The sequence below is a fragment of the Ranitomeya variabilis genome, chromosome 7 (genome assembly GCF_051348905.1).
Source record: "Ranitomeya variabilis isolate aRanVar5 chromosome 7, aRanVar5.hap1, whole genome shotgun sequence".
NCBI lineage: Eukaryota > Metazoa > Chordata > Amphibia > Anura > Dendrobatidae > Ranitomeya > Ranitomeya variabilis.
In genome coordinates, this window is record NC_135238.1 from 151,026,164 (window position 1) to 151,043,769 (window position 17,606).

A 17,606-nucleotide genomic window follows, 5' to 3' on the forward strand; every position below is an offset into this window, starting at 1 on the left:
CAATACCTGTGACCCTAACTGCGCTCAGGAACCCCTCCGCCGCCACAGAGCACAGTGTACACCTAGTTTCCCCGAGTGGGCTTCGTCACTGTCTCAATCCATGGCTTCGCTGGCCAAAGCGATTGAATCCCTCCATGATCCTTCGGGGGACCGGGTCCCTTAGCAGGACTGATGTAGACTGATCCTCCCCAAGCCGGGAGCAGTCGGTTAGCAGGGGCCGTAAACACGCTAGAAGCTGTAAGGCACCTAGAAAACAGATCCGTAGCATTTCTCCTGACCAGGCACGTGCCTTGTCGCCTCACAGCTCTGTTTCTTGCTCTCTCTCCAGAGTTCAGTAGAGAACGTGATTCTGACTGCGAATCAGATGGTTCCTTAGATCCGGATTCGCCAGATTTTCAGAAGACAGTGGATTCGCTCATTGAGGCAGTCAACCAGGCTTTAAAGGTTGAGGAAGATTCCGGCTCTGCTCCGGATCAGACCGTGTCCTTTAAGAGAACTAAACACTCTCATAAGGCATTTGCTATTCACCCTGAATTTAGAGCCATAGTTACTAGGCACAGAGAGTGCCCGGATAAACGCTTTACAGGACAAAGGCCTCTTGAAGCCAAGTATCCTTTTTCAGCTGATCTAAAAAAGGATTGGGCAGAATCTGCGGTGGTAGATCCCCCAGTATCCCGCCTAGCATCCAAAACTCTCCTGTCCGTGCCGGATGGCTCATCCATCAAAAATCCCATGGTCCTTCAGATAGAAAGCTTGGCCCGCTCTGTGTTTGAGGCTTCAGGTTCGGCTCTCTATCCATCCTTTGCCGCAGCATGGGTAGCTAAGGCTGTGGTTTTCTGGTCAGAGACCTTGGCTAATTCACTTTGGAGCAGTAACCTTCCTCCAGAGGCGGTGCACCTTGCCATCCCAATTTCCCGGCAGGTGATTACCTGGTACATGCATCCTTGGATGTGGCTGGTTGTGCTGCTCAGCCAGCAGCCAATGCCATCACTATCAGAAGGTCATTATGGCTCAGAGAGTGGAAGGCGGACTCTGCATCAAAAAAGTCTCTCACCTCCCTTCCTTATCAAAGTGGTTATTTGGAGAAAAGCTGGATCAGATCATTTCCGATGCTACGGGAGGGAAGAGTAAATTCCTTCCCCAACAGAGACTTAGGCGTTCCTTTCGGAGACAGCAACAAATCCGTTTCCGTTCCTTTCGTTCCACTGCAAGCTGGGCCACTACCACTACTTCGTCCGGTTCAGGACGTTCTCCACGAAGAGATGGAGGAACTCCGGTCTTGTACAGACCTAACCAGCATTGGAAGTCAAGACCCAAACAGTCGAGGCCTAAAGGGCCTAGGTCCCAGAGATTTTCCTCATGCTGACTATCAGCGCTATCCGGTCGGCACCGGCAGGATAAGCGGCCGCCTACTTCCTTCATCAGATCTGGCTTTTTGTCGTCTCCGACGAATGGGTCAGATATCTGGTGTCGTCCGGATACAAAATAGAGTTTGCTACGTGCCCCCTTCACGTTTCTTTCCCTCCCGTCCTCTTCAGAGTCAAGGGCAAAGGCTTTCTCCAGGGCCTTAGACACATTGCGTCACGATGGCGTCATTATCCCTGTCCCAGAAAGCGAAAGGTTTCAGGGTTTCTATTCAAACCTTTTTGTTGTCCCAAAGAAGGACGGAAAGGTGAGACCCATACTAGACCTCAAACTTCTAAACAAGTTTGTCAAGGTCCTTCATTTCCGCATGGAATCTCTGCGTTCAGTTATCGCTTCCCTGGAAGAAGGGGAGTTCTTGGCCTCAATCGACATCCGAGACGCTTACTTGTACATTCCAATTTTTCCCCCTCACCAGAGATGCCTGCGCTTTGCTATTCTCGACCAGCATTTCCAATTCACGGCCCTGCCCTTCGCCCTTGCTACTGCCCCCAGAGTGTTCACAAAGGTCATGGCAGCCATCATGTCCATCCTGAACTCTGGGGGCGTGATCGTTCTGCCCTATCTGGACGACCTGTTGATCAAAGGTACGTCTTTTCACGACTGCACGGAGTCCGTTCGCATTACTTGCGATACCCTTTCTTGCCTGGGCTGGCTGATAAACATAAAGGGAACCTGTCACCTGAATTTGGTGGGACCGGTTTTGGGTCATATGGGTGGGATTTTCGGGTGTTTGATTCACCCTTTCCTTACCCGCTGGCTGCATGCTGGCCGCAATATTGGATTGAAGTTCATGCTGTGTCCTCCGTAGTACATGCCAACGCAAGGCAAGATTGCCTTGCTTAGGCGTGTACTCCGGAGGACTGAGAATGAACTTCAATCCAATATTGTGGCCAGCATGCAGCCAGCGGGTAAGGAAAGGGTGAATCAAACACCCGAAAACCCCGCCCATATGACCCAAAACCGGTCCCGCCAAATTCAGGTGACAGGTTCCCTTTAAGCAAATCCTCTCCGGTCCCAGCCCAGCAGATTTCCTTTCTAGGAATGTCCCTGGACTCGTCTTGGGGGTTAGTAATTCTCCCTCCAGACAAAGTCTTAGCCCTTCAACAAGGAGCCCGAGTGCATCGTCAGTCTTACCCTCACTCCATCCGGTTTGCAATGAGGGTACTAGGAAAGATGATGGCCTCAATGGAAGTGGTCCCCTTTGCGCAACTGCACCTTCACCCACTACAACGTGCCCTTCTGGCATCTTGGGAGAGAAACCCTTTCTCCCTCACCCAAAGGTGCCGCTTATCCCTGCAGGTCAGACACTCTCAGGTGGTGGACATTGAACTCTTCCCTCAACCGGGGGAAGTCTTTTCTATCCGTTCAATGGCTAGTGGTGACTACAGATGCCAGTCTTTTGGGCTGAGGAGCAGTCTTCTGCCACCACACTCCTTAGGGCCGCTGGTCAATTCAGGAATTGAAGCTACCAATCAACGTTCTGGAGATACGTGCTATTCGACTGGCCCTGCAGCACTTCCATCATCTTCTGGTGGGTCACCCTATTCGTATCCAATCAGACAACGCCACGGCTGTGGCATACATCAATCATCAGGGGGGTGCCCTCAGCAGGGCGGCTATGTTCGAGGAAACTCGCATCCTTCGATGGGCAGAGAACAACCACCTCAGCAGTGGACAGTCCAGGAGTAGAAAACTGGACGATGAATTTCCTCAGCAGTCAGGGTCTCACTTCGGGGGAGTGGGAGCGCCATCCAGAAGTCTTCAACCAGATCTGTCTTCGCTGGGGGATCCCAGATGTGGACCTGATGGCGTCCAGACTGAATGCCAAGGTTCCCCAGTTGATAGCGAGGTCTCAAGATCCAAAAGCAATCGGTATCGACGCTCTGGTTCTTTCATGGCACCAATTCTGCCTTCCGTACATTTTTCCTCCTCTACCGTTACTCCCCAGAGTAATCAGGAAAATCAAGGCGGAAGGAGTACCAGTGATCATGGTCGCTCCCGATTGGCTTCATCGTGCGTGGTTCGCAGTGTGGGTACGCCTCGTCGCCGAAATATCCTGGAGACTGCTGGATCAGCCAGATCTGCTCTCCCAGGGCCCCAGCTACCACCAGAACTCAAAGGCCCTGTGTTTAACGGCGTGACCGTTGAATCCTGGGTCTTAACCCAGGCAGGGTTTTCTCAACAGGTCATTTCCACAATGGTTTCTGCCCCTTAAATCCTCATCGGTACGCATCTATCATCGTACCTGGAAGACCTTTTTTTGCTTGGTGCAAGGATCGTGGTCTTCCTCCTTTAGCCTTCTCAGTTCCCACCATTTTAGAGTTCCTACATGCCATTCTGGACTCCGGGCTGGCACTCTGCTCTCTCAAGGGCCAAATCTCCACTCTATCAGTCTTATTTCAGAGACTCATCGCATCAAGACTTCAGGTTAAGACTTTTATTCAAGGGGTGTCATATGTCGATACACCCTATCGCATGCATTTAGAGCCTTGGGACCTGAACTTGGTGCTACGTGCCTTTCAGGAACCTCCCTTTGAACCGCTTCAGGACATTTTGCTGGTCTTTCTGTCCTGGAAGGTTGCCTTCCTAGTGGCAATCACATCGATCAGAAGGGCTTCAGAATTAGCCGCCTTTTCCTGCCGGGTGCCTTTCCTTATCTTCCATCAGGACAAGGTTGTCCTCAGGCCATTGCCGTTCTTTTTGCCAACTGTCATTTCGTCCTTCTATCTTAACGAGGACATTGTTCTTCCTTCCTTTTGTCTGGCCCCTATTCACAGACTAGAAGAGCTCTCCATACTCTGGACCTGGTCAGAGCTCTTCGAAGGTACGTCTCAAGGACGGCATCCTTCAGAAGAACAGATGCTCTGTTCGTTCTCCCGGGAAGGTCACAGGAAGGATCTTGCCGCTTCTAAGGCTACAATAGCTAGGTGGATTCGTTCCACCATCCAGGAGTCATACCGAGTTAGAAGTCAGCCCTTACCAATGGGGATCAGAGCACACTCTACTCGAGCGGTTGGGGCTTCTTGGGCCATTCGGCATCAGGCGACGGCGGAGCAGGTCTGTAAAGCTGTGACTTGGTCCCGTTTACATACCTTCACAAAGCACTATAATATTCACTCTCAGGCTTCAGCGAATGCGAGTCTGGGCAGAAAAATTCTGCAGGCAGCGGTGGAGCACATTTGGGCAGTTGTTGCATGGAGCCTAATCCTTTGTGTTGTTTTCCCACCCAGGGACTGCTTTGGGACGTCCCGTGGTCTGTTTCCCCCAATGAGGCGAAGGAGAAACAGGGATTTTTGAGTACTCACCTTTAATATCCTTTTCGTCGGGCCACTCATTGGGGGACACAGCACCCACCCTGTTAGCCTATCGGCTTATATGGCTTTTGTCTGTTCTTTTAAGTTGACATGTTGTACTCTTCTATATTGTTACTATTTGTTCCTACTTTTGCACCAAACTAGTTCTCTGGGAGCCAGCACGAGAGTATATACTGCAGAGGAGGAGCTAACTTTTTTTTGTGTTAACTTAGTGTCAGCCTCATAGTGGCAAGCAGCATACAACCCATGGTCTGTGTCCCCCAATGAGTGGCTCGGAGAAAAGGATTTTATACATAATGCTTTTACAGATATGACAATGCCAACGTTATTTAGTTTTTCAATTTTTAACTGTGAAAAGGGGAGTGGTTTCAACTTTTCTGTTTTTTAAGTATCTTTTAAAGCATTTTATTTTTACTTCACTTGTTAGTCTTAATAGGGAACTTGAAACTGTGATTGTTGCATAATATGATAGCACAGTAAAGTGAAACTCATTCTCCTATGAAGCCCTGCCATGGGCTGAGCTTCATAAGAAGACCAAGATGGCAGCGACTTGCTTTCAGTAAGCCACTGGTTGCTTTGGGAAACTATTGGCAGCTCACATTTGACTCGTTGGGGGGGCCATGGAAGCTGAACACATTAACAACTTCATTTAAGTGTTACTCTCAGTAATTGACAATGGCATCTAAATTATCAAAGTGCTCTGATCACTGCTGACAGGCAGATGATGGCTGTATGACACAGCTGCTACAGTCCTGAGCCCTCTCAACACATGTGCACCCTGATTATGATGGGCAGTTACTTCAAGTAGTGCAAAGAGGGCAAAATTAGCCGTCCAACAGTTACATTTTTCTATTAAGATCAAATAAAACATAACAATTATTGTAATTATTAGAAAATATGCTAATAAATTCTCTTTGGTGTTCTCTTGATTCAGACCTAAGACCAGTCAACCAATGTGTCCAATGCCGGTGAGAAGAAGATGCACCTAGTACACCAAGTATTATTAGTTCATCTGCGCAATAGCAGGAATCATTTCTGGATCCATATATTGGGACTGAGCTATTGAGCATGTGTGACCACTGGCACTGGACACATTAGGTGGACGCTTTGAGAGAAAATAAAAACCATAAAATCAGAAGAAACATGTCATCAGGGTTATTGACTTTCGTTATATTTTTGTATTCCTTATATTGTGTCATTTTATAACATTTGTAATCTTACAGAGTTCCTGTATAGAGTTTTCACCTGGCTGGGCCTACGCGTAGAGACTCGCACAGACTTATTTGCAAAGGAAATCCATGAGTGCTTGACTGAGTACCAGGAGAAAGATCATTCGGAGAGAGACTGCTTTGTTTGCTGCATTTTAACTCATGGAAAATCAAAAGTAATCTATGCAGCTGACAATAAAGATATACCTATAAGTGAAATAACATCACATTTCTCTTCTGAAAAATGCACAACATTGGCTGGAAAACCTAAGCTATTCTTTATACAAGCGTGTCAAGGAAACAGTTCTCAGGGTGCACATGCTATTGAAGCAGATGCAGTTTCTGACATTGAAAAAAAAAGACCTACAATAACAATTCCCAATGACGCTGATGTTTTGATTGGAATGTCAACAGTGGATGGCTACTATTCATTCCGTCACAATAAAAAAGGATCATGGTACATCCAAACTCTTTGTGAAAATTTGACGAAACTGGTGCCAAAGTAAGTACATTTTTTGAAAATAGTAATGAATGTGTGCAAAATAATATGCTGTACATACCGTATATACTCGAGTATAAGCCAAGAATTTCAGCCCATTTTTTTAGGCTGAAATTGCCCCTCTCGGCTTATACTCGAGTCATACCCAGGGGTCAACAGGGGAGGGGGAGCAGCAGCTGTCTAATCATACTCACCTGCTCCTGGTGCGGTCCCTGCACATCCCTGGTTCTCCAGGTGCCGCAGCTTCTTCCTGTATTGAGCGGTCACATGGTACCGCTCATTACAGTAAAGAATATGGACCTGGATCCACTCCCATTGAGGTGGAGCCGCATATTCATTACTGTAATGAGCGGTACCATGTGACCGCTCAATGCTGGAAGAGCTGTCAGCGCCCGGAGAACCAGGGACTGCACCGCATATGGGGCAAATGTCTATATGGAGCATCTTATGATGCCATGTGCAGCGTTATATGGTGCAAATATCTGTATGGGGCCATGTACAGCATTATATGGGGCAAATATCTGGGGCCATGTACAGCATTATATGGGGCAAATATCTGTGTGGGGCTATGTACAGCATTATATGGGGCAAATATCGCTACGGGGCCATGTGCAGCATTATATGGGGCAAATATCTCTATGGAGCATCTTATGGGGCCATAATCAACATTTGTTCAGCATTATATGGGGCATATTTTAATATGGAGAATCTTATGGGGCCCATCATAAACTGTATGGAGCATTATATGGGGCTCCTGATTCAATATGGATATTCAAAAACACTTAACCTACTGATGTCTCAATTAATTTTACTTTTATTGGTATCTATTTTTATTTTTGAAATTTTACCAGTAGCTGCTGCATTTTCCACCCTAGGCTTATACTCGAGTCATTAAGTTTTCCCAGTTTTTTGTGGCAAAATTAGGGGTCTCGGCTTATACTCGGGTCGGCTTATACTCGAGTATATACGGTAATTAGAATATAGTACATGTAGTAGAGGTCATCTATTTTAAGTTGCTCTTATACTAAAATACTTTACAGAACCTCATTGGTTAGAGGTTATATTCATGAGAACCTGCATGGTTTACTAAATATTCTATAGTGACATGTAAAAGTTTGGGCACCCCTGTTATTGTCAACAGTTAAGAAAGTTAAAGATGAAATGATCTCTAAAAGGGTTTAGGTTAAAGATGACACATTTCCTTTGCATTTTAGGCAAAAAAATATATATTTTCATTATTCACATTTTAATAATCACAAAAAGGGAAATTGGCCCATTCTCCTTTTTGTGACTTTCAAAATGTAAAAAATGATATATCGTATATACTCGAGTTTAAGCCGACCCACCCCCCCCCCCCCCCCCCCCCTAATTTTGCCACAAGAAACTGGGAAAACTTAATGACTCTAGTATAAGCCTAGGGTGGAAAATGCAGCAGCTACTGGTAAATTTCAAAAATAAAAATAGATACCAATAAAAGTAAAATAAATTGAGACATCAGTAGGTTGTGTTTTTGAATATCCATATTGAATCAGGAGCCCCATATAATGCTCCATACAAAATACACGCCATATAATGCTCCATAAAATTTATGATGGGCCCCATAAGATGCCCCATATAATGCTGCACAAAGGTTGATTATGGCCCCATAAGATGCTCCATAGAAACATTTGTCCCATACAATGCTGCATAAAGGATTATTATGGCCCCATAAGATGCTCCATACAGACATTTGCCCCATACAATGCTGCACAAATGCTGATTATGGCCCCATAAGATGCTCCATGGACACATTTGCCCCATATAATGCTCCACAAATGCTGATTATGGCCCCATAAGATGCTCCATGGACACATTTGCCCCATATAATGCTCCACAAATGCTGATTATGGCCCCATAAGATGCTCCATAGAGATATTTGCCCCATATGCTGTTGCTGCGATTAAACTCCGATTATCACCTCTCAGGCTCCCGCCACTTGCTGAGCGTCACTGCAGATGACGGGGAAGACGCAGTGGCGGCCGTCAGTGGAACGGGGACCAGGTGAATATCGCGCACTGCGTTATACTCACCTGCTCCTGGCGTGGTGCAGTCCCTGGTTCTCCGGGTGCCGGCAGCTTCTTCCTGAAGTGAGCGGTCACATGGTACCTCTCATTACAGTAATGAATATGCGGCTCCACCCCTATGGTGGACACACCTTCTCATTTAAAGATTTTTCTGTATTTTCATGACTATGAAAATTGTACATTCACACTGAAGGCATCAAAACTATGAATTAACACATGTGGAATTATATACTTAATTTCAGTTGTTTCATACTTTTTTGTTATGTCTTATATTCTAGGTTCTTCAAAGTAGCTACCTTTTGCCTTGATGACTGATTTGCACACTCTTGGCATTCTCTTGATGAGCTTCAAGAGGTAGTCACCAGGAATGATTTTCACTTCACAGGTGTGCCCTGTCAGGTTTAATAAGTGGGATTTCTTGCCTTATAAATGGGGTTGGGACCATCAGTTGTGTTGCGCAGAAGTCTGGTGGATACACAGCTGATAGTCCTACTGAACAGACTGTTAGAATTTGTATTATGGCAAGAAAAAAGCAGCTACCGTATTTCGCGGACTATAAGACGCACCGGACCATAAGGCGCACCCCAAATTTGGGGTGAAAATTGCAGAAAAAAAGATTTTTTATAAGATGGGGGTCCGTCTTATTGTCCGAATTTACAGTATCATACCTGAGGGCTGGTGGTGGCAGAGCAGGCTCACAGGAGGCATGGTGGCGGCAGAGGTGGGGTGATGCGGTACGGCGTGCACCTGAGCAGGGTCCCTTCCTGCTTAGGTGGGCGACGCCACGGCCTGGTGTCCATGGGAGGGTGGCAGCAGTGGTTACCGACAGGAGCTGGGATGAGGAGGCACAGTGAGAGGTATGGCGTGGGCAGGGTCCCTTTCCCCGGTGAGGTGATGGAAGGATCTCGTGGGCACATGGACTGGAGATGATGGAGGTAGTGGTGTACATTGTGAAGCGAGTATTCCACAGGAGCTCATATGTCTGAGTCCTTGCCGCTTCCCGGCGCTCCTCAGCGCAATAATTATTTCAGAAGCCGGTAATAAGTGAGGAGCTCCACTACCGAGACACAGCCGCCATGACCGGACACTGCAGGAAAAGCGCCTCTGTACTGCTGCGAGCCCTGCTGGAGGCGGAGAGCCGGCCGTGCCATGCGGTGCTGAGGAGCGCCGGGAAGCGGCAAGGACTCAGACATCTGAGCGCCTGTGGAATACTCGCTTCACAATGTACACCACTACCTCCATCATCTCCAGTCCATGTGCCCACGAGATCCTTCCTGAACCTTGCTGCACCCATCCTGGGAAGCAAAAGGATGGAGTATACAGAGTCCAAAGTCCCGGTGAGGTGATGCAGCTGCAGCAGCCCGGTAATGCAGCAGAGCCGGGTGAATCCTGTTGATATCGGTGGGCGCGGCCATCTTCCTGAGGCCGCGCGTTCGCAGATGGAGCTCTGCTGCCCGGGGCTTCAGGAAAATGGCCGCCGCGATCCCCATCTGCGCACGCGCGGCATCCCGCGGCCATTTTCCTGAAGCCCCGAGCAGCAGAGCTCCATCTGCAAACGCGCGGCCTCAGGAAGATGGCCGCGCCCACCGATAACATCAGGATTCACCCGGCTCTGCTGCCTTACCGGGCTGCTGCATCACCTCACCGGGAAAAGGGACCCCGCTCACTGCGCCTCCTCATCTCCGTACCTCTGCTGCCACACCTCTGCCGCCGCACCTCTGCCACCGCACCTCTGCCGCCACGGTAAGCCTGCATTGCGACTATTAGACGCACCCCCCATTTTCCCCCCTTTTTTTGGGGGGGGAAAAGTGCGTCTTGTAGTCCGAAAAATACGGTAAGTTAAAGAAAAACGAGTGGCCGTCATTACTTTAACCCCTTAAGCCCCAAGGGTGGTTTGCACGTTAATGACCGGGCCGATTTTTACAATTCTGACCACTGTCCCTTTGAGGTTATAACTCTGGAACGCTTCAACGGATCCTGATGATTCTGACATTGTTTTCTCGTGACATATTGTACTTCATGATAGTGGTAAAATTTATTTGATATTACCTGCGTTTATTTGTGGAAAAAAAATGGAAATTTGGCGAAAATTTTGAAAATTTTGCAATTTTTCAACTTTTAATTTTTATGCCTTTAAATCACAGAGATATGTCACACAAAATACTTATCGTAATAAGTAACATTTCCCACATATCTACTTTACATCCGCACAATTTTGGAACCAAACTTTTTTTTGTTAGGTAGTTATAAGGGTTAAAAGTTGACCAGAAATTTCTCATTTTTACAACACCTTTTTCTTTTTCTTAGGGACCACATCACATTTGAAGTAATTTTGAGGGGTCTATATGATAGAAAATAACCAAGTGTGACACCATTCTAAAAACTGCACCCCTCAAGGTGCTCAAAACCGCATTCAAGAAGTTTATTAACCCTTCAGGTGTTTCACAGGATTTTTTGGAATGTTTAAAAAAAAAAATGAACATTTAACTTCTTTTCACAAAAAATTTACCTCAGTTCCAATTTTTTTTTTACCAAGGGTAATAGGAGAAGTTGGACCCCAAAAGTTGTTGTAGAATTTGTCCTGAGTATGCTGTTACCCCATATGTGGGGGTAAACCACTGTTTGGGCGCATGGCAGAGCTCGGAAGGGAAGGAGCGCCATTTGACTTTTCAAAGCAAAATTGACTGGAATTGAGATGGGACGCCATGTTGCGTTTGGAGAGCCACTGATGTGCCTAAACATTGAAACCCCCCACAAGTGACACCATTTTGGAAAGTAGACCCCCTAAGGAACTTATCTAGATGTGTGGTGAGCTCTTTGACCCACCAAGTACTTCACAGAAGTTTATAATGCAGAGCCATAAAAATAAAAAATCATATTTTTTCACAATGATCTTTTCGCCCCCAATTTTTTATATTCCTAAGGGTAGTAGAAGAAATTGGACCCCAAAAGTTGTTGTCCAATTTGTCCTGAGTACGCTGATACTCCATATGTGGGGGGAACCACCGTTTGGGCGTATGGCAGAGCTCGGAAGGGAAGGAGCGCCGTTTGGAATGCAGACTTAGATGAAATGGTCTGCAGGCGTCACATTGCATTTCCAGAGCCCCTAATGTACCTAAACAGTGTAAATCCCCCCACAAGTGACCCCATATTGGAAACTAGACCCCCAAGGAACTTATCTAGATGTGTTGAGAACTTTGAACCCAAGTGTTTCACTACAGTTTATAACGCAGAGCCGTGAAAATAAAAAATCATTTTTTCCCACAAAAATGTTTTTTAGCCCCCCCAAATTTTTATTTTCCCAAGGGTAACCAGAGAAATTGGACCCCAAAAGTTGTTGTCCAATGTGTCCTGAGTACGCTGATACCCCATATTTTGGGGTAAACTCCTGTTTGGGCACACGGGAGAGCTCAGAAGAGAAGGAGCACATTTTTTTTTTTTTTCATCGCAGAATTGGCTGGAATTGAGATCAGACGCCATGTCGCGTTTGGAGAACCCTGATGTGCCTAAACAGTGGAAACCCCCCAATTATAACTGAAACCCTAACCCAATCACACCCCTAATCCCAACCACACTCCTAATCCAAACCCTAACCACACCCCTAACTCCAACACACCCCTAACCCTAATCCCAACCATAACCCTAACCACACCCCTAACCCTGACACACCCCTAACCCTAATCCCAACTGTAAATGTAATCCAAACCTTAACTGTAGCCCTAACCCTAACTTTAGCCCCAACCCTAACTGTAGCCCTAACCCTAGCCCCAACCCTAACCCTAGCCCTAATGGGGGAAAATGGAAATAAATACTTTTTTTAATTTTATTATTTTTCCGTAACTAATGGGGTGATGAAGGGGGATTTGATTTACTATTTCTAGCCGGTATTTTAGCCGATTTTTATGATTGGCAACTGTCACACACTAAAAGACGCTGTTTATTGCAAAAATAGTTTTTGCGTCTCCACATTTTGAGAGCTATAATTTTTCCATATTTTGGTCCACAGAGTCATGTGAGGTCTTGTGTTTTGCAGGACGAGTTGACGTTTTTATTGGTATCATTTTCGGGCACGTGACATTTTTTGATCGCTTTTTATTCCGATTTTTGTGAGGCAGAATGACCAAAAACCAGCTATTCATGAATTTCTTTTGGAGGTGGGGGCGCTTATACCGTTCCACGTTTGGTAAAATTGATAAAGCAGTTTTATTCTTCGGGTCAGAACGATTACAGCGATACCTCATTTATATATTTTTTTATGTTTTGGCGCTTTTATACGATAAAAACTATTTTATAGAAAAAATAATTATTTTTGCATCGCTTTATTCTGAGGACTTAATTCTTTCGCTGATGATGCTGTATGGTGGCTCGGTTTTTTTATCGCGTGTTATTCCACTTTTTGTTCTGCGGTATGATAATAAAGCGTTATTTTTTGCCTCTTTTTTTTTACGGCGTTCACTGAAGGGGTTAACTAGTGGGATAGTTTTATAGGTGAGGTGGTTACGGACGCGGCAATACTAAATATGTGTACTTTTATTTTTTTTATTATTATTTAGATAAAGAAATGTATTTATGGGAACAATATTTTTTTTATTATTATTTAGGATTTTTTTTTTTATTATTTTAATCTACATTTTTTTTTTTTTTTTAACTTTATAACGTTGTCCCGGGGGAAGGACATCACACTATAGGGTCAGATCGCTGATCTGACACTTTGCACAGCACTGTGTCATCAGATCAGCGATCTGACAAGCAGGGCTGCATGCTTACCAGCGCTTGCTCTGAGCAGGCGCTTGGTAAGCCACCTCCCTGCAGGACCTGGAAGTAGCCCTGTGGCCATTTTGGATCTGGGGCCTGCAGGGAGGAGATGCTCGGTACAAGGTGAGCACATCGCCTTGTACCGAGGGTCTCAGGGAAGCACGCAGGGAGCCCCTTCCCTGTGCGATGCTTCCCTATGCCCCTGGAACGCTGCGATCATGTTTGATCGCAGTGTTTTCGGGGTTAATGTGCCAGGAGCGGTCCGTGACCGCTCCTGGCACATAGTGCCGGATGTCAGCTGCGATAGCTGACACCCAGCCGTGATCGGCCACGCTCCCCCCGTGAGCGCGGCCGATTGCATATGAAGTACTATCCTGTCACTGGGAATTAAGTCCCAGGTTACCTCGACAGAATAGTATGTCATATGTGATTAAGGGGTTAAGAAATGAAGGTCAGTCAGTCTGAAAAATTGGGAAAAATTTGAAAGTGTCCTCAAGTGCAGTGGCAAAAACCATCAAGCGCTACAAAGAAACTGGCTCACATGAGGACCGCCCCAGGATGGAAGACCAAGAGTCACCTCTGCTTCTGAGGATAAGTTTATCCGAGTCACCAGCCTCAGACATAGCAGGTTAACAGCAGCTCAGATTAGAGACCAGGTCAATGCCACACAGAGTTCTAGCAGCAGACACATCTCTACAACAACTGTTAAGAGGAGACTTTGTGCAGCAGGCCTTCATGGTAAAATAGCTGCTAGGAAACCACTGCTAAGGGCAGGCAACAAGCAGAAGAGACTTGTTTGGGCTAAAGAACACAAGGAATGGACATTAGACTAGTGGAAATCTGTGCTTTGGTCTGATGAGTCCAAATTTGAGATCTTTGGTTCCAACCATCGTGTCTTTGTGCGACGCAGAAAAGGTGAACAGATGGACTCTACATGCCTGGTTCCCACCGTGAAGCATGGAGGAGGAGGTGTGATGGTGTGAGGGTGCTTTGCTGGTGACACTGTTGGGGATTTATTCAAAATTGAAGGCATACTGAACCAGCATGGCTACCACAGCATCTTGCAGCGGCATGCTATTCCATCCGGTTTGCATTTAGTTGGACCATCATTTATTTTTCAACAGGACAATGGCCCCAAACACACCTCCAGGCTGTGTAAGGGCTATTTGACCAAGAAGGAGAGTGATGGGGTGCTATGCCAGATGACCTGGCCTCCACAGTCACCAGACCTGAACCCAATCGAGATTGTTTGGGTTGAGCTGGACCGCAGATTGAAGGCAAAAGGGCCAACAAGTGCTAAGCATCTCTGGGAACCATTCCCGGTGACTACCTCTTGAAGCTCATCAAGAGAATGCCAAGAGTGTGCAAAGCAGTCATCAAAGCAAAAGGTGGCTACTTTGAAGAACCTAGAATATAAGACATATTTTCAGTTGTTTCACACTTTTTTTGTTAAGTATATAATTCCACATGTGTTAAATTCATAGTTTTGATGCCTTCAGTGTGAATGTAAAATTTTCATAGTCATGAAAATACAGAAAAGTCTTTAAATAAGGTGTGTCCAAACTATTGTGTGTGTGTATATATATATATATATATATATATATATATATGTATGTATATATATATATATGTATGTATGTGTGTGTATATATATATATATATATATATATATATATTAAAAAAACATATATATATATATATATATATATATATATATATATATTAATATAGAAAAACTTTTTGTTTCTCCAACGATCAGTCCAATGGTAGAGTAAAATATACCTTTTATTTATCCATTAAAAAGTTCCAGATTTCTTCAGTTACAATATTGCATGCATTCAATCCTTTATGGACGACCTGGAGGAAGACACATGTGGTGTCGAAACATCAGTTTATTGGACTGATTGCTGGAGAAACAAAAAGTTTTTTTCTTTACATGTGTGGATTTGTCCCAATTCGTTTCCGTGCTAACTGTAACCACAGGTTGGATGCATTCCTGTTTCTTCAAAGCGGTAAGCTGGCTTTGCCAAAAACATATATATATATATATATATATATATATATATATAATCTCAATATATCTCCTTTTTTTTCTCATTAATGTATACTCTCCACCCCATCTGGACTGAAAAGAACAGAAATGTAGTAATTTTTGCCTAAATTTATTAAAAAAGAAACACTGAAATATCACATGGTCATGAGTATTCAGACCCTTTGCTCAGTTTTGAGTAGAAACACCCTTTTGAGCTAGTACAACCACGAGTCTTCTTGGGAATGATGCAACAAGTTTTTCACACCTGGATTTGGGGATCCTCTGTCATTCTTCCTTGCAGATCCTCTCCAGTTCTGTCAGGTTGGATGGTGAACGTTGGTGGACAGCCATTTTCAGGTCTCTGTAGAGATGCTCAATTGGGTTTAGGTCAGGTCTCTGGCTGGGCCAGTCAAGAATGGTCACAGAGTTGTTCTGAAGGCATTCCTTTGTTATTTTAGCTGTGTGCTTAGGGTCATTGTCTTGTTGGAAGGTGAACCTTCGGCCAAGTCTGAGGTCCAGAGCACTCTGGAAGAGGTTTTCATCCAGGATATCTATGTACTTGGCTGCATTCATGTTTCCTTCAATGACCACCAGTCGTCCTGTCCCTGCAACTGAAAAACACCCCCATAGCATGATGCTGCCACCACAATGTTTCACTGTTTGGATTGTATTCTGCAGGTGATGAGCAGTGAACACAAAAAAGCACAGTAAAACCAAAAAAGTTTTTGGTTTTACTGTGGTTTTTTGTGTTTTCAAGTCTCTTGGTGGTGTGAACATGTCTCTACTGGCTTGTTCACTGTGCGCGCAGCTCATGTGTTCTGGTTTTACATAATTGTTTTCTTGTTTCCACAAGACTGGGGAGGCCTCCACCCCTCTTTTTTTTTTTTGCGCACAGGAGCCGTTCTGTCCAGCGTGTCCACATGGACATTCCTTTTCTGAATCCTGCTCATACAGGTATTGTACATATGACCAGGTTTTAAATACATCAGATAGGGATTACATACATTAGTTAGGACTGCTCTGATATGGGTATACCTTGGCGATTGGTAGAGCGGCTTAATATACATTTTTTGCAAAAAACGTATCAACCAAATACCCTGTTTTTTCCATCTTTTTACTAGCACTTGCTGTCCACTGTGAATTTTTTGCAACAGAGTGTTTTTGGTTTTACTGTGCTTTTTTGTGTTTTCAAGTCTCTTGGTGGTGTGAACATGTCTCTACTGGCTTGTTCACTGTGCGCGCAGCTCATGTGTTCTGGTTTTACATAGGTGATGAGCAGTGCCTGGTTTTCTCCACACATACCGCTTAGAATAATCACCAAAAAGGTCTATCTTCCTCTCATCACATCAGAGAATCTTATTTCTCATAGTCTGGGAATCCTTCATGTGTTTTTTTAGCAAACTCTGTGCGGGTTTTCATATGTCTTGCACTGAGGAGAGGCTTCCATCGGGCCTCTCTGCTATAATGGCCCAACTGGTGGAGGACTGCAGTGATAGTTGACTTTGTGAAACTTTCTCCCATCTATCCCTACTGCATCTCTGGAGATCAGCACAGTGATCTTGGGGTTCTTTCTATCACCAAGGCTCTTCTCCCACGATTTCTCAGTTTGGCTGGACGGCCAGGTCTAGGAAGACTTCTGGTGGTCCCAAACTTCTTCCATTTAAGGATTATGGAGGCCACTGTGCTCTTAGGAACCTTGAGTACTGCAGAAATGTTTTTGTAACCTTGGCCAGATCTGTGCCTTGCTACAATTCTGTCTCTGAGCTCCTTGGCCAGTTCCTTTGACCTCATGATTCTCATTTGGTCTGACATGCACTATGAGCTGTGAGGTCTTATATAGACAGGTGTGTGCCTTTCCAAATCAAGTCCTATCAGTTTAATTAAACACAGCTGGACTCCAATAAAAGGGTAGAAGGGTAAAATGGATGGCATGTGACTTAAATATGAGTGTCTGAGCAAAGGGTTTGAATACTTATGACCATGTGATATTTCAGTTTTTCTTTTTTATTAAATTTGCAGACATTCCTACATTCCTGGGGTTTTTTTTCAGTCAAGATGGGGTGCAGAGTGTACATTACTGAGAAAAAAAGTAAACTTTTTTTGAATTTACCAAATGGCTGCAATGAAACAAAGTGAAAAATTTAAAGAGGCCCGAATACTTTCCGTACCCACTGTATATGTGTGTGTGTATATGTATGTATGTGTGTATATATGTATGTGTGTGTATGTATGTATGTGTGTGTATATATATATATATATATATATATATATATATATATATATATATATATATATATATATATATATATA

General features: G+C 44.8%; 1 protein-coding gene across 1 annotated transcript in view; it reads left to right on the plus strand.

Annotated features, from left to right (window-relative positions):
* The window catches only part of LOC143784163 (caspase-8-like), a 92,210-nt gene that overhangs the window by 73,081 nt on the left and 1,523 nt on the right, over positions 1-17,606 (plus strand). The window contains exon 10 of the mRNA XM_077272046.1: positions 5,963-6,449. Coding sequence (XP_077128161.1) covers positions 5,963-6,449 — 487 coding nt within the window. The remainder of the gene's footprint in view (positions 1-5,962; positions 6,450-17,606) is intronic.